The sequence below is a fragment of the Bufo bufo genome, chromosome 3, assembly GCF_905171765.1.
Source record: "Bufo bufo chromosome 3, aBufBuf1.1, whole genome shotgun sequence".
Taxonomy (NCBI): domain Eukaryota; kingdom Metazoa; phylum Chordata; class Amphibia; order Anura; family Bufonidae; genus Bufo; species Bufo bufo.
The window spans coordinates 581,001,934-581,026,797 of record NC_053391.1 but is presented as its reverse complement, the minus strand read 5'-3'; the positions used below and the strand labels follow the sequence as shown (position 1 = coordinate 581,026,797).

The following is a 24,864-nucleotide window of genomic DNA, read 5'->3' as shown; positions in this document are numbered from 1 at the left end:
ACATAGAGAAGTAAGGGTTTCATAGCAAGGATCAAACCAGGCCCCCCACACAGGACAGAAGGGTTTCTGCCTAAACCCCTTTCAATGACCCTTGGGCCATTTTCCCACTGCCTCATTTGCTAAAAGTTGTTCCTTTAGAGGGTAGAGTCCTGACCAAGTTTTCTCCTCCAGTAGAAAAGGAGATAATCCCAACTAAAACTGGGCTCCCTCTTGCCCTGGGCCCCATAGCAGTTGCATGGTCTGCTGCTATGGTAGTTACACCCCTGCCTTCATGAACCATATGTCCAGTCCTGTGTGCCATGGCAGCGTACACCTGGAGCATTGGGATGTGCTGACTGACCTCCTTTTTCTATGCAGTTTGTACCGGAGTTGTGTCTGACTCCATCTAGTCTTGAACCCCTGACCAGCCTGTCTGCCCCATAGGCTGATTTTAATTAGTGTAAGTATAAAGCTGTAACCTGCTCTCCCTGCACTCACTGGAAGCCTTTTGGTACCAGGAGAGGTATAGAGAAGACTCTCATTGCATTTGGAAGCCGTCTAGCACCAGGAGAGGTATAGGGTGGACTCAGCATGCATGTGGAACCTGCACTCCCTGAATTTTATGGTGGCCGTTATGGCACTTAACAGGTAGCATTTAGTTTTAGGTTCCCATCTTACAGAGATCGCCGTGAAGTGTGGCAGACGGGCCCAAATAATTTTGTACAAAATGTATTTGCCAAGAATCTCAAATTTACAAAATAAGCGTAGCATTAGCACCAGAATATTTTCTATTACTATGGCATTATTGCACTTTATTTGGTTTGCAGAGTGCTGTTGCATTGTGTCTTTTTCTTTGTGTTTCTACCCATGGCAGCGCGCACCTGCGCATTGGGATGTGCTGACTGACCCCCTTTTTCTTTGCAGTCCTGTGTGCCATTCAATTCTATTTATAAAGGAAATGGTGAGTAAGGCTAGGTTCAGCTCACTGTTTCGTTTTCCGTTCTTCTGATCCATCAGAAAGAAGAAAACAAAAACAAAAAATTATCCTTTGTGCTCATTTTGCATGCATTTTAGCCATTTCCATTTGAGATCCGTTATTTTAGGCGGCAAAAAAGTCCTTAGTGGAGGACTTTTTCCCCCTTCTAAGACCTAATGCACACGACCGTAGCAGGTCCATGCCCGTATTGCGGCCTGCAAACAGCGGGTCCACAACATACAGGCACCGGCGGTGTGCGCACTCTATCACAGAATGCGGACCTATTCACTTGATTGGGTCTGCAATCCAAGGGATACGGTGTGGAAGGGAGGCACGGATCGGAAGCGCTACGGAGTGCTTTCATGGGTTTTCTGTCTGTGCCTCCGCACAGCAAAAAAGTAGTGCATGCATTCCTTTTTTGTGGTGCGGACTGTTGGATGCGGATCATGGACCCCATTGAAGCGAAGGGGTCAGCGTCCACAGACAGCGGGCACAAGGTTGGTGCCCATGCATCGCAGACCACAATTTGCAATCTTCAGCACGGGCATGCCTTGTTTTTTTGCTTTCTGTTCTTCTGACAGATCAGAAGAATGTAAATTAAATGTGATGTGCACCTAGCCTAAGGCATAGGTATATTTGTATCATCAGCTAGAGTACCTTCAAAATATCACTACCCTCAAGAAAAATATATGAGGAAACAGACCTAAAAGGATCACATTATGAAAAAAACTAATAGCAAAAGAATAAAACTTACTCCAGTATTGATGCCTGATGCAGAAACACTTTCCTTCTATCTGTTAGTGAACCACGGGGTCTGAAAAGTAAAGAAATCAATGAAGGCAGTACTATTATATACAAACTATATATTGAAGACCTGATATAACAGCAATGTATTCATTGCATGCACCACTATAAATGATCTATCCTCAGGATAGATCATCAATATCAGATCTGCAGGGGTCTGACACCCGGCACCCCTGCTGATAAGCTGGTTGAAGAGAAGACTGCGCTCCATGCGAACGCTGCCTCCCCTTGTTTACCTGCTCGCTGTCAACATGGCAGTGGTGAGCAGGTGTAATTACAAGAAGCTCGTTCCTATTCCAGTGCATCCTGAGGATAGGTGATCAATATTAAAATCCCCGGAAACCCCTTTAACAATTAATTCTCATCTTCACTAAATTCTAATTATCTATTCCATGGATATGGTCAATAGTCTAGCAGTGCATCCACTACGCTGCTACCATATGTAGAGAAGGCAAATGAATCGACCATGGAGAAGAGGCTGCAGCACTCACACAATGCTTGTAGCCCCAACAGTTGATCGGTGGAGATGTCAAGAGTCAGACCCCAATCAATTTGATATTAATGCCCCATCCTATGGTTAGGTCATCAACATGCTGATTCTGTAAAAACCCTTTAAGAGATAGACAGACGGAGTTAGGGCCCATTCAGACGGCCGTATGCAATTTTGCGGAGCGGGTGTGGACCCATTCATTTTAATGGGGCCACAAAAGATGCGGACAGCACACCGTGTGCTGTCCGCATCTGTAGTTCCGTGGAACCGCAAAAAAAGATTGAACATGTCCTATTCTTGTCCGCAATTGCAGACAAGAGCAGGCATTTTCTAGGATAGTGCCAGCCATGTGCCGTACGCGAATCCGCAAAACACCATGGCCGTGTGAATGAGCCCTTAGACAGACAAACAGACAGAGAGATAGATAGATAGACAGCAGGGATCTCAAGTCTCCCGGACGTTCAGGGAGTCTCCCGCTATTAGATAGCAGCTCCCTGACACCCACATGTGAAACAATATACACTGCTCAAAAAAATAAAGGGAACACAAAAATAACACATCCTAGATCTGAATTAATTAAATATTCTTCTGAAATACTTTGATCTTTACATAGTTGAATGTGCTGACAACATATTCACACCAAAAAAAAAAAATTGAAATAAATTTTTTTAACCCATGGAGATCTGGATTTGGAGTCACCCTCAAAATTAAAGTGGAAAAACACACTACAGGCTGATCCAACTTTGATGTAATGTCCTTAAAACAAGTCAAAATGAGGCTCAGTAGCGTGTGTGGCCTCCACATGCCTGTATGACCTCCCTACAACGCCTGTGCATGCTCCTGATGAGGTGGCGGATGGTCTCCTGAGGGATCTCCTCCCAGACCTGGACTAAAGCATCTGCCAACTCCTGGACAGTCTGTGGTGCAACGTGACGTTGGTGGATAGAGCGAGACATGATGTCCCAGATGTGCTCAATTGGATTCAGGTCTGGGGAACGGGCGGGCCAGTCCATAGCATCAATGCTTTTGTCTTGCAGGAACTGCTGACACACTCCAGCCACATGAGGTCTAGCATTGTCTTGCATTAGGAGGAACCAGGGCCAACCGCACCAGCATATGGTCTCACAAGGGGTCTGAGGATCTCATCTCGGTACCTAATGGCAGTCAGGCTACCTCTGGCGAGCACATGGAGGGCTGTGCGGCCCTCCAAAGAAATGCCACCCCACACCATTACTCACCCAATGCCAAACCGGTCATGCTGGAGGATGTTGCAGGCAGCAGAACGTTCTCCACGGCGTCTCCAGACTCGTCACACGTGCCCAGTGTGAACCTGCTTTCATCTGTGAAGAGCACAGGGCGCCAGTGGCGAATTTGCCAATCTTGGTGTTTTCTGGCAAATGCCAAACGTCCTGCACGGTGTTGGGCTGTAAGCACAACCCCCACCTGTGGACGTCAGGCCCTTATATCACCCTCATGGAGTCTGTTTCTGACCGTTTGAGCAGACATATGCACATTTGTGGCCTGCTGGAGGTCATTTTGCAGGGCTCTGGCAGTTCTCCTCCTGTTCCTCCTTCCACAAAGGCGGAGGTAGCGGTCCTGCTGCTGTGTTGTTGCCCTCCTACGGCCTCCTCCACGTCTCCTGATGTACTGGCCTGTCTCCTGGTAGCGCCTCCATGCTCTGGACACTACGCTGACAGACACAGCAAACCTTCTTGCCACAGCTCGCATTGATGTGCCATCCTGGATAAGCTGCACTACCTGAGCCACTTGTGTGGGTTGTAGACTCCGTCTCATGCTACCACTAGAGTGAAAGCACCGGCAGCATTCAAAAGTGACCAAAACATCAGCCAGGAAGCATAGGAACTGAGAAGTGATCTGTGTTCACCACCTGCAGAACCACTCCTTTATTGGGGGTGTCTTGCTAATTGCCTATAATTTCCACCTGTTGTCTATCCCATTTGCACAACAGCATGTGAAATTGATTGTCACTCAGTGTTGCTTCCTAAGTGGACAGTTTGATTTCACAGAAGTGTGATTGACTTGGAGTTACATTGTGTTGTTTAAGTGTTCCCTTTATTTTTTTGAGCAGTGTATATATATTATAAACAATAAAGGTTTACTGATAGCAGAGCAGAGAGATAAGAGAAGTGACAGGACACAGAGTTTAGATTACAGGTTGAATTAACCCTTTAGGGTCAAATTGGCTTCTCAAGGAGATATATATGTTAAAGGCATCCCTTCTTCTGTCTCATTCAGTAGCTATATAACTATTTAGAGAGATCAATTTTTTAAAAATACATTTACACATTTAACCCTCCATTTTAATTATACTATTTACCCCAGTGTTAAATTTACCCCCCCTGGATGCTTGTTTTTTTCCTACAGTGGGGTAGATAATTACACACAGGGTTTTAAAGAATAAACTTCCTGACTCAGACCAAGAGCCGACTCAGCGAGTCAGCAAGTGAATGGAAGCATCCGCGCATGCGCATTTCGCAACCTAAGCTTCGGTTCACTTGTTTCTTGACAGCTCAGCGAGTGAACCGAAGATTCGATTCATGAATCGGTTCATTTGAGTGTCCCCTTCTCGGCGCGTGCGCACAGTGCAAGAAGAAGCCGATGCCAGCAGTCCGCAACGGCGCATCAGGCTGAGCCTGTGTGCACGCGCGGGATCTCAAAGCGGGAGGAGGGGGAGGGAGGGAGGGAGAGGCGGCACTGAGGAGTAAAAGGCGGCGCTGGGCACGAACGGCGATGCGTGCGGCCGGGCACCATGCATCCACAGACCTCCCCTGCTTGGGCACCTTAATTCAATGATTGACAGGTTAGTAAAACCTGTTTTTCCGCAGAATAAAGCCACAAATAGCTTTTATAAGGCCACCTTAGAAATCAGAATGCTACCCTGGACATGAGCATATGTTTAGCTCACAGGGCTTATAGGTGGGGACAGAATCCCTTTAATCATATACATAAATATGATAATTTGGGGCAGGGTAATGAGCCCAGTTCTCCACACCATAGAGCAAAGTGTGTAGATACTGCATATGTTTGGAAAATGTAATAAAAAGTTTGTGAAAGAAAAAAAAAGAAAACCTCCCTGAAATGAGAAGTGCACCTCCCTGAAATGAGTTTTTGCAGGTTGGGATCTCTGAGATAGATAGTGCTGGGTCACTGTATATACAGGGTGATTCAAAAAGGTTGGTGCCTGTAGTAAAGGCCTGTAGTTAAAGTAATTGCTCTTGAAAAAAAAAGCTGTGCTGTGATTGGTTGCTATGAAAGCTGTGCTGTGATTGGCTGCTATGAAAGTTGTGCTGTGATTGCAGCAATAAAAAGCTTTTTGCATATTGGAATTTGCCAAAATGGAGACTATTGTGAAAATATTCAAATAAATTTGGTAAATGTGCTCCGCATTTAGCGTTGGGTAAATCAATTTAAAACCTCTGGTCAAACAAAGGCTTCAGAAGAGACAGTGAACAGGATTCAAACCACGGCATGGTGTATCTTATGAAAACATCCAGGAGCTGAAACCAGGCGACAAACCAAAATGCTATGACTTTTCTATTGTCTTGCAGGGGGCAACTGGAAGAGGACAAATTCACTGACTGGCTGGTGTTCACAGATGAGGCTTTCACCTCAGTGGGAAGGACAATTGTCACAACCAGGAGCTCCAGATCTGGGGCTTAAAAACCCATGTGCCCTTATCAAGCAAAGTAAATGTGTGCAATGAGCTGGTGCACAGTCTACAGTTCCTTCTTTTTTGCCAAGGATCCTGTCACGGGCCTCTCCTACCTGGACATGTTAAGGGAATGGCTTATGCCAAAGACAGAGGAAGTCTATCAGCAGGATGGTGCTCCTCCTCATTTCCCGTTGGATGTTCACCAATACCTGAATAAAACCCTACCAGAACGTTGCATCAGCCATGCTGGAATGAACAATTCGCCAATTTCTGTGAGGCTACATGAAGAATTAATTCGGTGTATATGCCCCCCAGCCACAGGATCTGAATGATCATATCCGAGGACATGGTGGCACGTGTCAGGACAGAACTGGACTTCCACCTAGATATCTTCTGTGTCACCAGTCGACCTCATATCAAATATCTGTAGTGTGAAGATAAAACTTGGATAGATATTTATTCACATGAAAAGATACACTGTGTGTTATCTTCTCTCGGTTATGAATACCGTGGCTAAATAATTCTGTACCGTTCTTTTTGAATCTCCCTGTAGTTTGCATGTTGTCCCCATGTCTACATGGGATCCTGAAGTTGTTCTGGTTTCTTCCCACATTCCAAAAACATTGTCATAGGTTAAATGGCTTCCTATAAAGTTGCCCATAGTGTGCATGGGACAGGGAAATGACGTAGATTGAGTTCCACTGGGGACAGGGTTTGATGACATCATTCTACAGCAAAGCGGAATATGTTGGCGCTATACCACCAACAAGTAATAAGTAATGGGATATTCCTGAGCCTCTTATGCATATTTGCAATGGAAATTATTATTGTTAATCATTTTCTCTAGCCACTCCTTATCACTCACTCCAATAAAGCAGCATTCGAAATGAAGAACAAGGGTATCCGTCAGCTCTAAGTGACAGTGGGCCTTCAGGACACATCTCTTGCAAGGCTTTGTTCATACCACAGTTGATCTAAACGGATGTCACTGATAATTACAGTAGAAAATGCAATTATTTTTGCACCCCAATTTAACTTGCCTCTTTTTTAAACCAGATGGTACAGTCTCATCCTCCTTTGTGTAGGACTCCACAGCTTCTGTCATGGCTTTATCCAGGAGAATCCTCAGGTGGCAGTTCATGTCCTCCACAAGTTCTGCTTTTACTTCCTAATGTCAGAAAGTTGTTACATAAGGGTCAGGCATACATACATTGGAAAAATATGAATCCACATAATATCACATTTACCGGATAGAGAGGGATCCCTTAAATCACTGTCTTCTTTGAAGCAGCCTAGACATGCTACTTAGTATAGTGAACTAAGAGTCCATTAAAGGGGTTTTATCATTTTGGACAATGCCATCAAAGTGAGAATGGTGTGGCTCCCACTTCTGAGACACATATCTATCTCTAAACGGGGCCCCTGAAAGTGAAGGAGAGCACAGTGCGCTCTCTATTCATTTCTATGAGAGTTCCGGGAAAAAAAATCCAAGTCCTGTAGAAATTAATGTAGAACGCACCGCACAAGTGTGGCCACCGCTCAATTCACTTCTATGTGGCTGCTGGAAGTGACTGAGCCAGCGCTCGGCTATTTTTTGAACTCCTATAGAAATGAATGGAGGACAGTCGAGCATGCATGGGTGCTCTCCGCTCACTTCGTGGGGGGTCCCGTTTTGGAGATATTTGACATTGATGGCTTATAGAAACATAGAATGTGTCGGCAGATAAGAACCATTTGGCCCATCTAATCTGCCCAATATACTGAATACTATGAATAGCCCCTGGCCCTATCTTATATGAAGGATGGCCTTATGCCTATCCCATGCATGCTTAAACTCCTTCACTGTATTTTCAGCTACCACTTCTGCAGGAAGGCTATTCTATGCATCCACTACTCTCTCAGTAAAGTAATACTTCCTGATATTACTTTTAAACCTTTGCCCCGCTAATTTAAAACTATGTCCTCTTGTAGCAGTTTTCCTTCTTTTAAATATTCTCTCCTCTTTTACCTTGTTGATTCCCTTTATGTATTTAAAAGTTTCTATCATATCCCCTCTGTCTCGTCTTTCTTCCAAGCTATACATGTTAAGGTCCTTTAACCTTTCCTGGTAAGTTTTATCCTGCAATCCATGTACTAGTTTAGTAGCTCTTCTCTGAACTCTCTCCAAAGTATCAATATCCTTCTGGAGATATGGTCTCCAGTACTGAGCACAATACTCCAAATGAGGTCTCACTAGTGCTCTGTAGAGCGGCATGAGCACCTCCCTCTTTCTACTGGTAATGCCTCTCCCTATACACCCAAGCATTCTGCTAGCATTTCTTGCTGCTCTACGACACTGTCTGCCTACCTTTAAGTCTTCTGAAATAATGACCCCTAAATCCCTTTCCTCAGATACTGAGGTTAGGACTGTATCACTGATTTTATATTCTGCTCTTGGGTTTTTACGCCCCAACATAAAATTTTAGTTGCCAGATTTTTGACCATTACCCTAGTTTTCCTAAATGCTTTTCCATTTGGTGTATCCCTCCAGGAACATCAACCCTGTTACAAATATTTGTGTCATCAGCAAAAAGACACACCTTACCATCGAGGCCTTCTGCAATTTTGCTGATAAAGATATTAAACAATATGGGTCCCAGAACAGATCCCTGAGGTACCCCTACTGGTAACAAGACCATGGTCTGAATATACTCCATTGACTACAACCCTCTGTTTTCTGTCCCTCAGCCACTGCCTAATCCTTATCGTTTCCATGGTTGCGACCACCTTGCAATCCATCAGCGGTGGCCATGTAGACGGGACCATGAAAGTGTGTGTAAGCCGGCACTTTTCCATTAGTGTGCAAGCATGACCACCGCTTCTGAATTACAGGGTGGTCATAACAATGGAAACGAGCATTGTGTAATGTGATGGAAAAATGAATCCAGGAGGCAATATGGACAATCACAATACATTAGTAAGTGCCTTGTATTAACTTTCTCTACATGATAATTGCCATCTCCTGAAGTGAGACAACCCCTTTAACTCATTATCTCATCACCACAATGTCACCACATAAAGTATGTGTATATCCAGTGTACAAAAGATACAACAGCCCACCTACCTCCATGTGTCTCTTCCATTTTATTAGACCTGTTATGTTATCGGACACATCACCTGTGATGACAATATAAGAATGGTTTTGTTTAGTTTAACAATTTTGTGCCAGCATGGAAGAATTTTTAGAAATCAGATGATCCCTTTAAAAGGTTTCTGCCACCAAGATAGATGCCTTGAGGTTGGTGTATCTGAGTTTATGTATCCAACATCCATTCATTACATACACTAGTTACTTCTAATGAGTGGTATCTTATAGTAATTATACTCATCATATCAATCTTGTTCAATTACAGTGAGAACCGGCCAACTATGTATTCAGTGACGTAGGGATCGCCATAGCAACCATAGCAGTGGCTATGGGGCCCTACGCCACTGGGGGCCCGTCCGGGCCACCTTCTGTTGATTTTTTTTAATTTATTTTTTATTTACACACACACACTACACACAGGCAGCCAGGCCACTGAGTAAGGCCTCATGCACACGACCGTATTTTTTCATGGTCCGCAAAACGGGGTTCCGTTGGTCAGTGATCCGTGACCGTTTTTTCGTCCGTGGGTCTTCCTTGATTTTTGGAGGATCCACGGACATGAAAAAAAAGTCGTTTTGGTGTCCGCCTGGCTGTGCGGAGCCAAACGGATCCGTCCTGAATTACAATGCAAGTCAATGGGGACGGATCCATTTGACGTTGACACAATATGGTGCATTTTCAAACGGAGTCAAGTCAGGAGTTAATATACCACAGGATCAGAGTTTTCTCCAATCCGATGGTATATTTTAACTTGAAGCGTCCCCATCACCATGGGAACGCCTCTATGTTAGAATATACTGTTGGATATGAGTTAGATCGTGAAACTCATATCCGACAGTATATTCTAACACAGAGGCGTTCCCATAGTGATGGGGATGCTTCTAGTTAGAATATACTACGAACTGTGTACATGACTGCCCCCTGCTGCCTGGGAGCACCCGATCTCTTACAGGGGGCTGTGATCCGCACAATTAACCCCTCAGGTGCTGCACCTGAGGCGTTAATTGTGCATATCATAGCCCCCTGTAAGAGATCAGGGGCTGCCAGGCAGCAGGGGGCAGACCCCCCTCCCTCCCCGGTTTGAATATCATTGGTGGCCAGTGTGCGGCCCCCACCCCCGGCCCCCCTCCCTCCCTCTATTGTATTATCATTGGTGGCCAGTGTGGGGCCTCCCCCGGCCCCCCCTCCCTCCCTCTATTGTAATATCATTGGTGGCCAGTGTGCGGCCTCCCCCGACCCCCCCTCCCTCCCTTTATTGTATTATCATTGGTGGCCAGTGTGCGCCCCCCCCCCTCCCTCCCTCTATTGTAATATCATTGGTGGCCAGTGTGCGGCCTCCCCTCACCCCCCCTCGATCATTGGTGGCAGCGGAGAGTTCCGATCGGAGTCCCAGTTTAATCGCTGGGGCTCCGATCGGTAACTATGGCAACCAGGACGCTACTGCAGGCCTGGTTGCCATGGTTACTTAGCAATATTACAATATTAGAAGCATCATACTTACCTGCTGCGCTGTCTGTGACCGGCCGGGAGCTCCTCCTACTGGTAAGTGACAGGTCTGTGCGGCGCATTGCTTAATGATCTGTCACTTACCAGTAGGAGGAGCTCCCGGCCGGTCACAAACAGCGCAGCAGGTAAGTATGATGCTTCTAATATTGTAATATTGCTAAGTAACCATGGCAACCAGGCCTGCAGTAGCGTCCTGGTTGCCATGGTTACCGATCGGAGCCCCAGAGCGATTAAACTGGGACTCCGATCGGAACTCTCCGCTGCCACCAATGATCGGGGGGGGGCGGGGCCGCACACTGGCCACCAATGATATTAATACAATAGAGGGGGGGCCGGGGGGGTGGGGCCGCACACTGGCCACCAATGATAATACAATAGAGGGAGGGAGGGGGGGCCGGGGGAGGCCGCACACTGGCCACCAATGATATTACAATAGAGGGAGGGGGGGCCGGGGGGCGCACTGGCCACCAATGAAATTAAAACTGGGGAGGGAGGGGGGTCTGCCCCCTGCTGCCTGGCAGCACCTGATCTCTTATAGGGGGCGTTGATATGCACAATTAACCCCTCAGGTGCAGCACCTGAGGGGTTAATTGTGCAGATCACAGCCCCCTGTAAGAGATCGGGTGCTGCCAGGCAGCAGGGGGCAGTCATGTACACAGTTCGTAGTATATTCTAACTATGGGAACGCCTCTGTTTTAGAATATACTGTCGGCCGCGCTGGAGGACGGAGGAAGTAGTGAGCACTTGGCACTGACTTACGTGCTCCCTCCCCGCTCCGCCTCCTGGCTCGGCCGCTCCGCTGCTCTGGTCTCTGCTCAGTCGCTTGCCTGACTGGGTGGGAGCTCTGGAACGGTGGTGGTAGGCCCGATAGATATGTGGGGGGGGGGGGGGGGGCATACATTTTTTTTTGCTATGGGGCCCATGCATTTCTAGCTACGCCCCTATATGTATTGTGAATGGTGGTGTCACCGCCAGCTCTGTGAAAAGGTCTGTTAGACGTTCTTCGCTACCTCTTGCATGACGTTCTTTGTTTTGGTTTCACTTTGTCATCTTCTTTCCTTCTCCCAGCTGTCACCTATTTGCACTGATTGTCTCCCTTTATATTCCCTCCTATACTGCCTCACTTTGCGGTTCATACTTCTTCCTGGATGAGTTGTTCACTGCTGGATACTGCTTCTCCTGATTCCTAAGATAAGTCTGTTTCCTTTATTTGTGTTTCCTTGCTGGCTTGATTGTAGGTGACCCTGACTCCGTCCGTATTAAGTGCAGGGAGCCGGTGGTCGTGTCCCCTCACTATTATAGGGTTTTCAGGTGTCACATTGTATAAGCTACGTGGGCATGCAATTGTCTACCATAAAGACCTTTGCATGGGCATAGCAGTCAGGGAGAGCTCTAGAGGTTTTATAAGGCTCACCCATATGCTCCTTAGTTTGGGATCAAGCCAGTCGGATGTTTATTTATAAGTTCCAGCTTTCTGCAACACCATCCGTGACATTATAAACCGCCATAACCGTCTTAAGCATGGATCCGGTTTCAGCCTTGATTGACCGCATGCAAGGTCTTTGACTAGAGGTAGCAAATCTCCGTAAAACTGTGTCTCAGTTTCAGGTGACCGGTTCTGCTTGCGTTCATGGAGTTTGTTCCGAGCCTAAGATCTCGCTTCTGGATACGTTCTCCGGGGGTAGTGTGAATTTTGTTCGCTTTAGAGAGACTTGCAAACTCCATTTTCGCCTACTTCCCCATTCCTCTGGTGATGAGGAGCAGAGGGTGGGGATCATCATCTCGCTGCTCAGGGATAACGCTCAGTCTTGGGCCTTTTCGCTGCCGGTTGGGGCATGGCCCCTCCGATCAGTGGATGAATTTTTTGTAGCCCTGGGGCAGATATATGTTGACCGGGATCGTATTGCTCTGGCTGAATCTAAACTGCGTCTTTTATGCCAGGGTAAACAGTCCGCAGAGATATATTGTTCAGAATTTCGGAGATGGGCAGCTGATACTGGTTGGAATGATGCTGCACTCCGAAGTCAATTTTGCCATGGTCTTTCGGAAAGATTCAAAGATGCATTTGCTTTTCATGAGAGACCAGCCTCGTTAGAATCTGCCATGTCTCTTTCTGTTCGTATTGACAGGCGTATTAGAGAGAGAGAGGAGACTACTCCTTCCTGTCATATTCAGTCCAAGGACAGTGGGGCTGTCTCATTCAGTGCGCAGGGGTCTCAGTCTCTCTCAATCCCCTCTGAGAAGGAGGCCATGCAGCTGGGTTTGCTTGCCTCTGATAGTAGAGGATTCAGCTCTCAGAGGAGGGTTTGTTTCTGTTGTGGGGGTATAAATCATTTGGCTAATGTTTGCCCCTCTAGGAGATTCATGGAGTTTTCTGAGGGTAATAAAAGAAAAACAAAAAGAAAAAAACCCTCTAAAAACTTTCCATTTGCTACTATTGGCAAGGTTGATGCGGAAATTCAAGGTTTGCCATTTACTTGTAGTTCCCGTTTTCTCCTACCTGCCAGAGTGGCGCTAGACAACAAGAACATTGTGAGATTTTTGTAGATAGTGGAGCAGCTGTCAATCTCATTGATAATCAATTTGCAATAATGCATGGTTTCCAGGTATGCACTTTGGAAAAGGATATACTGTTTTTGCTATCGATTCCACTCCACTTTCTCAAAGATCGTTAAAAGGCATAGTTCACAATATCCGTTTGACTGTGGGTGACGCTCAAGTTGAGGATATGTCATGTTTCGTCTTAAGCGGATTACCTACTCCTCTAGTGTTGGGGCTACCCTGGCTCACTAAACATAACCTCACCATTGATTGGCAAGCAAGGCAAATAAATGGTTGGAGTTTTGCAGGGAGAATTGCCTCCACGGCGTCTCTTTCAGAGGTTTCTACCAAGACTGTGCCATCTTTTCTCTCTGAATTTTCGGATGTGTTTTCCGAGAGTGGTGTCCAGGAGTTGCCCCCGCACCGGGAGTACGACTGCCCTATTAATCTCCTCCCAGGCGCCAAACTGCCAAAATCACGTTTATACAATCTCTCCCAACCTGAAAGAGTCGCTATGAGTACTTATATTTCTGAGAGCCTGAGAAAGGGACACATCCGACCCTCAAAGTCACCTGTTGCCACTGGGGGTTTTTTTGTTAAGAAAAAAGATGGTTCTTTAAGACCTTGTCTGGATTTCAGGGAGCTGAACCATATCACGATTCGTGACCCATATCCGCTTCCTCTGATCCCGGACCTGTTTAACCAGATTGTTGGGGCTAAGGTTTTTTCTAAGTTGGATTTAAGAGGGGCATACAACCTAGTCAGGGTCAGGGAAGGGGACGAATGGAAGACGGCCTTCAATACCCCTGAGGGTCATTTCGAGAATTTGGTTATGCCCTTTGGTTTGATGAATGCTCCAGCCGTCTTCCAACATTTTGTGAACAGCATTTTTCATCATTTAATAGGGAAATTTGTACTGGTATATCTGGATGACATTTTGATTTTTTCTCCTGATTTCAAGACTCATCGAGACCACCTACGTCAGGTCTTGCTGATTCTGCGGGATAATAAATTGTACGTTAAACTGGAAAGATGTGTGTTTGCGGCTCCGGAGATTCAATTTCTTGGTTTTCTTCTCTCCGCTTCTGGTTTTCGCATGGACCCTGAGAAGGTCAGCGCTGTGCTTGATTGGGAGCTTCCTGAGAATCAGAAGGCGCTGATGCGGTTTTGGGGTTTTGCCAATTATTACAGAAAGTTCATTTTAAATTATTCCTCTATTGTTAAGCCACTCACTGATATGACTAAAAAGCAGGTAGATTTTTCTTCGTGGTCGGTAGATGCGCTTAAAGCCTTTTCTAGTATCAAAGAGAGTTTTGGTACAACCTGATGTCTCTTTACCTTTTATTGTTGAGGTGGACGCTTCTGAGGTGGGTGTGGGTGCGGTCTTAACTCAGAGTCCCTCTCCTGCCAAATGGCGACCGTGTGCCTTTTTCTCAAGAAAACTTTCCTCTGCAGAGATAAATTATGATGTGGGAGATAGGGAGTTGTTGGCCATCAAATTAGCTTTTGAGGAATGGCGCCATTGGTTAGAGGGAGCCAGACACCCTATTACCGTGTTTACCGACTATAAGAATCTGGCCTACTTGGAATCGGCCAAGCGTCTGAACCCGAGACAGGCCAGATGGTCTTTGTTCTTTTCTAGGTTTAATTTTGTTGTTACGTTCCGCCCTGGGGTTAAAAATGTGAAGGCGGATGCCCTGTCACGTTGTTTTCCGGGAGGTGGGAACTTTGAAGACCCGAGTCACATTTTGGCTGAAGGGGTGGTCGTCTCTGCTCTTTATCCTGATTTGGAGGCATAGGTTCAGGCAGCCCAGGCAGAGGCACCTGATCTTTGTCACCCTGGGAGGTTGTTTGTGCCTCTCGCTTTACGACACAAGGTTTTTAAGGAGCACCACGATACTGTCCTTGCTGGGCATCCGGGGAGCAGAGCTACAGTGGATCTCATTGCTCGGAGATTCTGGTGGCCGGCTCTTCGTAAGACGGTTGAGGGTTTTGTGGCAGCCTGCGAGACCTGTGTTCGTGCCAAGGTCCCTCATTCACGGCCATCGGGTTCTCTCCTCCCGTTACCCATTCCTTCCTGTCCTTGGACGCATCTGTCCATGGACTTTATTACGGACCTGCCTCGTTCCTAGGGGAAGACTGTGATTCTGGTAGTAGTGGACCGTTTTAGCAAAATGGCGCATTTCATTCCCTTTCCTGGGTTACCCAATGCTAAGACGCTGGCGCAAGCGTTTGTTGATCACATTGTTAAATTGCATGGCATTCCTTCAGACATCGTTTCTGATAGGGGCACGCAATTTGTTTCCAGATTCTGGAAGGCCTTCTGTTCTCGCTTGGGGGTTTGGTTGTCGTTCTCTTCTGCTTTTCACCTGCAGTCGAATGGTCAGACCGAACGCGTCAATCAGAATCTGGAGACATATCTGCGCTGTTTTGTGGCGGAGAATCAGGAGGATTGGTGTTCTTTTTTGTCCCTTGCTGAGTTTGCTTTAAATAACCGTCGCCAGGAGTCCTCTGATAAGTCACCATTTTTTGGTGCATATGGGTTTTTATCTGCAGTTTGGGACATTCTCTAGAAAGAACATTTGGCGCCCAACGTGGGGCCTGAAGGATTGGACCTCCTGCTGGCGTACCCCCAGTGACTGGACCAGGAGAGACGAGCCAACGGACACCGGGACCGCGGCCCGTAATAAGAGGTGAGAAAATATATTCATATTACCTATCTGTGTCCCTTGGCCTAGTCTATCCATATTCGCTCTAGCGAGGGGTGAAACGGCAGTGAGGCATCCTCAGGGGCATGAGAGTAAGAACCCCATATTGTATTGATAAAGCTTGATGTACTGTGTTTTATTATTTTTGTGTGTATGGTTGGTTTCTCTGTGAGGAGAGGCATAGACTGACAGAACAGCTGAAAGAAGTCTCCCGAAGTGCCTACATTGAGGGGTAACCCTGGTGTGTGACCCCAAGAAATAGTAGAAGGGAGGGAGACGGCTTGCTGATAAGCCGGTGTGTGTTAATCTCAAGCTCAAGGCGTTTGTTTGTCAGTGTCTGTGCTATCCAATTATCAGAGACAATAAGTGAAGGCTCCAGAACGTATTTCTTGCAAAATGGGTAACCAAGAAAGTGTCCCGAAGGGCTATTGTTCACCTGAACAGTACGTGGCAGACTGGAGAGGAAAATGTCATGTCAAAGGATTAAGCAAGTTAGAAAAAGGTTATGATATTGCAAAAGGGGGCATATTGTGTTCCGCTACATGGCAGACATTGTTGACTGAAAAGAGAGGCGAATTGACAGATGACAAGTTGATAGATACAGTTAGGGTGTGGCTGGACTGTAGCAGAGAATTCGAACAGACAAAAGGAGATGTAATGTTTGATGAAAAATCAGGACACCATTACTATCGGCCTGGCCCAGTCTTAGCGCGGGAACAGCCACCGCCCTATAATGGCGCCGCTGAAAAGAAAAGGGTTTGGATTTGTACAGTGTGTGGTCAACAGAACCCCGCCTTCCGTGATACGTGCTTAGCCTGTGGTGCTCCACGCCCACATGACCACACACTTTTAGCTCCCCAGCACGTCCCACCAGTCCAAGCAACGGCGCCATCTTGTCCTCAGCCAACGCCCAAGGCCGGACTTGTAATTTCCCCCAAACTGGCCCCGTCTGTCAAGCCCCATGTCACTGGTGTTATACTCCATTATAAATTCTGACGGCACCTACATGCCACCACCCAGAAAACCCATAGTGCCTGCTCATATAATGGTAGGAGGAAAGGGCGTAGGTCAGGAGGATCAGGATAAAGAGGAATTTAAAGAGGGTGCAGGGGAAGAGTCACAGCAGACATTGGACTATGCAGAACCATCTGACGTAGAACCAACTCCGGCACGTAGGTTGGATCTTCATGCTTTCTCTGATATTTCCCCAATTAGCCAGGGAGCGAATGACTATTTCCAAAATCAGATTGAACAGTTGCAAAGAGACTTTCATAACTTAGAAAGAGGGAATCTTGAAGTTATAAAGGAGGCATTGTTAAACACCCGCCCAGTTGGGCCACCTAAGTATGTGTCATTCACCCCCCAGCAGTTGTTCACCATAGTGAACCTCATGCCAGACCCAGATACTCACCCTATGCCCTTCTACAGAAAACTGTCACAAGTATATCAAACATATGGGTGTACTTGGTCAGACTTGCAAAGTATTGTAGAAAATAAGACTGGCGAATATTCTTCACTTATAATGGATCATATACGCCAACCAGAGCCTCCTGGAGCGAATTTTGAGACTCGAGATCCAGAATCCGGCTACCCTTTCATCCAACAATTGTATAAATGGGCAAAGGATAAGTTAGCAGAACAATCCACCACCCTGCAAGATATGGTACAGGATAAAGCAGAGTCAGTAGAGAAGTTTGTTCAGAGAGTTAGACAAAACTATAAAGATATGGGATTCAGTCCAAATGAACCTGTGCACCTGAGACTTCTGGCCCGATCATTTGTAGATGGCCTTAGGCCAGACCTGAACAAAGCTCTTGTTACCTGCCGCCCAGAATGGAAATCATTAACCTTAGAAATCCTAGAACAAGTTGCAAAAGGGCTGGAGAGCAATACCAAGAAAACTCGCACAGCAGTTATGGCTGTCATGACGGGGGAAGAAGGAGAGGAGAGGCCCCCACCCCGTGTCTGTTATGGGTGTGGCAAGCCAGGACACATAAAGAGGAACTGCCGCTCCAGACATCTGTGGCCAACAGCCCAAAGCCAAAGAGGAACTCCTCCTCCATGGCCAGCTCCACCCCAATAGGACATTGGCAAACCAGTGTTGCTGGGAGGGGACACTCCGTGTATGGCAGTCTCTTCCCCTCCTGCTGGCCCCGCCCCTCGAATCACCCTCGATGTGGCAGGGAAGGAACTCTCATTCCTTGTAGACACTGGTGCAACCAGCAGTGTGTTATGTGAGACTGCCATACTCCCTTCCTGGCTCACAGATATACATTTACCCTGCTCTGGTTTAGAAGGGGTCACCCAGCACAACCCTGTTACTAAGCCTCTCCTGATTACTCCCTCCACTAAGTCCCAAGACCAATCCCCACAGTTGCATCTACCCACCGGAGTAATGTCACAATTTGTTGTAAGCCAGACATGCCCTTTTAATTTGTTAGGTTCAGATTTTCTTCAGAAAATCCGGGCCAACATTCAATTTAAAGAAAATGGTACAGTTGTCCTAGGTACAGCACTGTGTCCTGAAGAAACCTGCCTCATGATGACATTAGCAGCCCAGCCCTCTGAATTACCCGAACAAGGGGATACGCTACAAAGCATTTTGCACCTCATCCCTGATACCCTTTGGACTAAAGGTCCCCAGGACATTGGGCGTCTCAAGGTCCCGCCAGTCACTGTAACCTTGAAGAATCCCAACTTACTACCATACAGAGCACAATACCCTCTCTCCATTTCCCAGAGAGATGCTATCACTCTCCAGATACAGGCTCTTCTCACAAATGGGGCTATCAAAATTACCACTTCACCGTGTAACACGCCCTTATATCCAGTCAAAAAGAAAAGGGAAAAAGGACAGCCTCTTGTGTATCGCATGGTCCAAGACCTCAGAGCAATCAATGAAGCTACGGTCTTTGAAACCCCCATTGTTCCAAATCCCCACACCTTGCTTGCTAGCATTCCTCCTACGGCCACTATCTTCACAGTCATTGATCTGGCAAATGCCTTTTTCTCTGTCCCATTGCATGATGACTCCCAATTTCTCTTTGCTTTTACACATGATGGAAAACAATACACCTGGACGGTTTTGCCTCAAGGAGCTCAGAATAGTCCTTCCTGCTTTAGCAAAGCAATGGCTTCTATCTTACACCCATGGCAAGCAGATCACCCTGAGGTGGAACTCTTACAATATGTGGATGATTTACTTCTTTGTGCTGACTCACACCCCGTCTGCCTGGACTCATCTACCTCACTTCTCCAATTCCTGGCAGATGCTGGGTGCAAAGTCTCACGTTCCAAATTGCAGTTGTGTCTTCCAAAAGTTGTTTTCCTAGGCCACTGCGTCTCACAAGGCAGTAAGCACCTTACGGATGCCAGAAAGAAAGCAGTCTCAGACATCCCACTGCCAGATACCCCTCACCAACTGCAGACCTTTCTGGGACTAATTTCGTACTGTAGGCCGTGGATCTCTGATGCATCCGTTCTGATGCAACCACTGTATGACTGCATACCCCGTGTTGCTACTGTTCCTTTCCAAATGACTGCAGAGGCCATAGAAGCATTCGAATCTCTCAAACAAGCCATTATCACTGCCCCAGCTCTCGGCATGCTTCAGCAGTAGAGGCTTTAATGGCTGCAGTACTACTGCCCACCAAAGTGGCAGTAATCAAAGTAAAGGCGCATACCCGTGCTGACACACTTGAAGCCAAAGGAAATGCTGTGGCTGACCAAGCAGCCAAACAGGCAGCAATGGAAAAGGAAGGAGCACAGCCAGATAAAATCATGCTGGCACAAAAGGATCTCAAACAACAAGAAGTATCATGGGATCTACTAAAACAGATGCAGAAGCAAGCCACTCGCTCAGAAAAGGTAACCTGGCTAAAAGAGTCAGCCCTTGAAGAAGAATCCAGGCTCTGGACACAAGGGAAGAAAGTGTGCTTGCCTAGAGCGCTCTATCCTAGCATTGCCTCTGTGGCCCATGGACCCACTCATCAATCTAAGACAATAATGAAGGAGCTCATTGATAAAATATGGGTATCCCCAGGAATCACCCCTGTTTTGGTGAAATATGTCCAGTCATGTCTAATCTGTGCCCAATGCAATCCCGGTAGGACTGAGCCTACGCCCAAAAGATGTCTCCCAAAAGCCTTATACCCCTTCCAGAGGATCCAGATCGATCATATCCAGATGCCAATGTGCCAAGGGTTTCAATACGTGTTAGTAGTGGTAGACATGTTCTCTGGGTGGCCAGAAGCCTACCCGATCAGGAATCAGACAGCAACAACTACTGCTAAGAAATTGATACAGGGCCCAGGATTCACTGCTAACCTAACCCAAGAGGTCTGGAAGATGGTAGGGTCACACCTGGCATTTCACACCCCATACAGACCCCAAAGTAGTGGCAAGGTCGAAAGACTGAACGGGGTATTAAAGTCAAAAATGCTGAAGATGACTAGGGAGACAGGGCTCAACTGGGTTCAGTGTTTACCAATAGCACTCTTTGCAGTCAGGCACACTCCCAAACCTCCCCACAAGCTGACTCCACATGAGATATTTTTTGGGTCAGGACCTCGGATGGGGCTGTACTTCCCACAACAATTGCAAATGCATTATGAATCTATTGCAAAATATGTGATAGCTTTGAGCAAACAGTTGTCTAACATCCATGCACAAGTTTCTTCTTCCATTCCAGATCCTGACTCACTAGAAGGCAGCCACACTCTGAAACCAGGAGAGTGGGTAGTGGTCAAGAAACACGTCAGAAGTACCCTAGAACCACGCTTCGAGGGGCCCTACCAAGTACTACTGACCACTCCGACTTCTGTAAAGCTCGAAGGAAGATCCACCTGGATCCACGCCTCTCACTGCAAAAGGATAAGGAACCCGCCAGATCCAGAGCTAATAAAATGATTTTCTTCTGTCTGTTAGCACTATTAACACTCACCAGTGCATACACCCCCCCCCCCCCCCCCCCAGGAAAGGATGACGGGTGGGACAATAAGTTTGTCAAACATCATCAGGTGTTGTATGAGAGCCTGAAGGAAGGTGACTCTGACACCACCTCCCCACTAAAAGATTGTTGGATATGCACACATGGCCCAGTAAATGCTAGGGCTATGCCTTATTTAGCTGTACCCCTAACCCTTCTAGAGTTAAAAGTTTTAGCAGGATCAGCTATCTTCCTTTCTAGTATAAAAGAGGTAAATTCTAAAGATGGCAACACGAAAGCTTCCCTAATGGTGGTAGCATGGGATGGGTCCCCATGGCTAATGATAAACAGAACCGGACCCTCAGCTGAGTATAGCAATATGCCCTGGAATGACAATATGTGGAGCAATGTATCCTGCTTTCCAAGTTGGACTCACTGTCACTGTCTACAGGTACAGACCCAAGGTATGGTCTTTAGTTCCCATAACAAATCAGGTTGCAATGATTCCAACCCGGACAGTCCAGTACAGTGCATTGGCATATATGCTGGAGCAAGTGGTGATCTAGCCTGCGTCCACCGCAGTATAGGTGACCTGGTAACAGGGATAACTAGTAACACCACAGAAGGTCAAAAAGAAGGTCAAAAACTAGCAGAAGGTGTTGTATTAGCCCACTTAATCACTCGTTTGTTCAATAGTACAGTGGTCTCTGTTCCAGAAAACATATACATAGTATGTGGACACAGGACATATAAATGGCTTCCTGGTTTACCTGATGAGGAGAGATTTTCCTCGTCTTTGTCATTTATTTGGCAAAAGATTCAGGGTAATCTGAAGAGGATGAGAGATATAAGCGTGTGGCGGATAAGAGACGTGTGCCTGGTCCGGACCTGAATGTGGGTGATCTGGTGTGGTTGTCTACAAAGAATATCAAACTGAAGGTTCCCTCCTGGAAGTTGGGTCCTAGGTTTATTGGGCCTTACAAGATCTTGTCCGTCATCAATCCCGTTGCCTTCCGTCTTGATCTTCCTCAGACTTGGAAGATCCATAATGTTTTTCACAGGTCCCTAATAAAACCTTATGTCCAACCCACTGTACCCTCCTCTTTGCCTCCTCCTCCTATTGTTGTTGATGGTAATCTTGAATTTCAGGTCTCTAGGTTTCTGGATTCTCGCATTATCCGCGGTTCTCTCCAGTACCTCGTTCATTGGGAGGGTTATGGTCCTGAGGAGAGGATGTGGGTCCCAGTGGCTGACATTAAGGCCACTCGTCTCATCAGGACTTTCCATAGGTCTTATCCTGAGAAGGTGGGCTCTGAGTGTCCGGAGTCCACCCGTAGAGGGAGGGGTACTGTCACTGCCAGCTCTGTGAGAAGGTCTGTTAGATGTTCTTCGCTACCTCTTGCATGACGTTCTTTGTTTTGGTTTCACTTTGTCATCTGCTTTCCTTCTCCCAGCTGTCACCTATTTGCACTGATTGTCTCCCTTTATATTCCCTCCCATACTGCCTCACTTTGCGGTTTATACTTCTTCCTGGATGAGTTGTTCACTGCTGGATACTGCTTCTCCTGATTCCTCAGATAAGTCTGTTTCCTTTATTTGTGTTTCCTTGCTGGCTTGATTGTAGGTAACCCTGACTCCATCCGTATTAAGTGCAGGGAGCCGGTGGTCGTGTCCCCTCACTATTATAGGGTTTTCAGGTGTCACATAGTATAAGGTTTGCGGGCATGCAATTGTCTACCATAAAGACCTTTGCATGGGCATAGCAGTCAGGGAGAGCTCTAGGGGTTTTATAGGGCTCACTCATATGCTCCCTAGTTTAGGATCAAGCCAGTCGGATGTTTATTTATAAGTTCCAGCTTTCTGCAACACCATCCGTGACAGGTGGTGTCCGACTATTCCCTCACAAATGTGAAGGGAAAGAAGGGTTGGGCATGCTGAATTTCATCATGCCCAATCTGTTTTCTGAAGGAAGAATTATTTTTTGGCCGTGGCTTATTCCCCTCCCTCCATTCTGAACACATGAATGCATTGTCGTGCATGTGTTTAGCAGGGTCAGGAAGAATGGCTTTCAGTCAACAGCTACTAATGTGTATGGACACCTCTAGGCTGGACCAATACAAGAGATTACTGACAGACAGATAAGCCCAGTGTGCACGTGTTCTAAAAAGTAAAAGGGGAGTAATGTGTATGGCCAGCTTAGGAGGCACAATGTGACCACATTCAAGTCATATAGAGCACTTGGCTTGCCATTTACTTTGAGGTAAGTATAGTGCTGTCCACATCTTTTGAGGCCCCATTGAAGTGAATGCGGCTCGGATGCGGAACCAAACCACGGTCGTGTGCAAGAGGTCTAAATCAGGAAGTGCACCCATATTATGCTTGTGTGAAACTGGCTTCGGGCCCTTTTGCACAGTGCAGGCAGCGGTCAGAAGCAGCGTTCACAATCAAAAGTCCTACACAAACAATTTTTTTCTGCCTAAAATAACGGATCGCAGACAAAATGAGCACAACTGAGCATAATGAATGCTTAAAATATAGGATCCATTTTTTTGTTTATTTTTCTGATCTTCTGACGAATCAGAAGAACTGAAAACTCAACGCTGATGTGAACCCGAGCTAAGTGAGCAAAATTTCAAATATATGTATATTTGAAAATGGTATAAATAATTATATTAACCAAAAAGAATTAAAAATTTAATCCAGAATACCCCTGTAAAGGGGTTGTCCAGCCATTTATATTGATGACCTATGGTCAGGATAGATACTGTGTTATATAGAGCAGCACAACAGTACCTTAATGTGGAATTTCAGGAATGCATCAGCCAATCCAAAGCCCCAGATCCATGGGGGTCAATACGATAATAACCAAAAAGAAAGCAATGGCAGCATCTCCAATCCAACAAGGTTTATTCACACATGGTACATGAGACAGTACAAATGGTCCAGGTACAGCAACATTTCGGCTACATAGTCGCCTTTTTTAAGCTACTTCTGAAGTGTAAGACAGGAGTATATAAAGCATATTTATTCCCTCCTCCCATCCCAATAAGCCAATAAAATGCCTAATTACATCTTACTAAAATCTGTGTTAAATGTGTCCACTAGTGAGCTCTATGCAAATACCAAACATCATTACCGATAACCAATCAGTAAAAGCATATTACCTTAAAAGGGATGGCTGCCGCTGGACGCCCCATCGTGCTCGCAAATATGTCAGCTTGGCGTTCTCTCATTCCCAATGTGCATTATGACGTATCGCAATCATGTGACTACACGTAGACCACATGATCGTACAACTCCGCTCACGTGATCTCACCTAGAACTTACTCAAACTGGAAGTGTCTCCATCCCCAAATAGACCAGACGATTCATATAGTGTATCAGTTGATCCACACGGGTAATGGATATAATAACTGTTGTGGAAATTTTATCATATGGAATTATGCGGACATTTTATTTTAGGATATGTGTGTGTTTTATAGATTGTCATCTGTCTCCCTGTGTCGGATTTAACCGAGGAACACTCTAGCAGAGGGTACTTGGGTTGAATCGGGACCAGTGGTAAAACCGTCAGTATGAAGACGTTCTCATGGGCTTGGAGACGTGTTCTCAGTGTGTGTATGTGGGGGGGGGCATTTGCCGGTTTGTGAGCACTAAGTGCAATGCGCTGGGCTTCTTATTAGAGAAGTGAAGTCTGCATAACGAGAGATACATATTATACCTCTGCTGCGGCTTCACTATCCCTTTCTGGATACATATCTGCTTTTAAGACATGCATATCTGCCTTGTCGGTATACTCGTACCGTATACTGACAATAGCCGTAGCAATGTCCCGCAGATAGTCTCAAATTTATAAGAACCAGTAGAATGATCTTCACTAGATACTGGTCACTCTGAGCAGTATTGAATGGGGTCCATGCTGACAGTGATGGGGAATGGGCAGCCACCTGGCTAATCGGACAATGGACATGACTCATCCTTCCTTGTATACAGGGATGAGGTGTGTGCATTGCACTTTTCGGCCATGTTAGTGCCCTCCCCTGTCCTTTGATATGTACCTGTACTTTCTGGGCTGACTGGCTGAAGTTGTAAAGCCGTCTCCCACTGGGCGTCATTCTATTGACTTAATAAAG

The 24,864-nt window shown here is 46.3% G+C and overlaps 1 protein-coding gene and 1 long non-coding RNA gene across 2 annotated transcripts in view; one reads left to right on the top strand and one right to left on the bottom strand.

The window, feature by feature from the left end:
- SOAT2 (sterol O-acyltransferase 2) overlaps positions 1-24,864 on the bottom strand; it is a 118,861-nt gene that overhangs the window by 65,476 nt on the left and 28,521 nt on the right. The window contains exons 2-4 of the mRNA XM_040425790.1: positions 9,026-9,078; positions 6,963-7,090; positions 1,710-1,769 (exon numbers count right to left, since the gene is read on the bottom strand). Coding sequence (XP_040281724.1) covers positions 1,710-1,769; positions 6,963-7,090; positions 9,026-9,078 — 241 coding nt within the window. The remainder of the gene's footprint in view (positions 1-1,709; positions 1,770-6,962; positions 7,091-9,025; positions 9,079-24,864) is intronic.
- On the top strand, positions 15,674-20,733 carry LOC120996089. The gene is made up of 2 exons (XR_005777724.1): positions 15,674-15,789; positions 20,495-20,733. It is a non-coding gene; the product is annotated as an uncharacterized LOC120996089 (long non-coding RNA).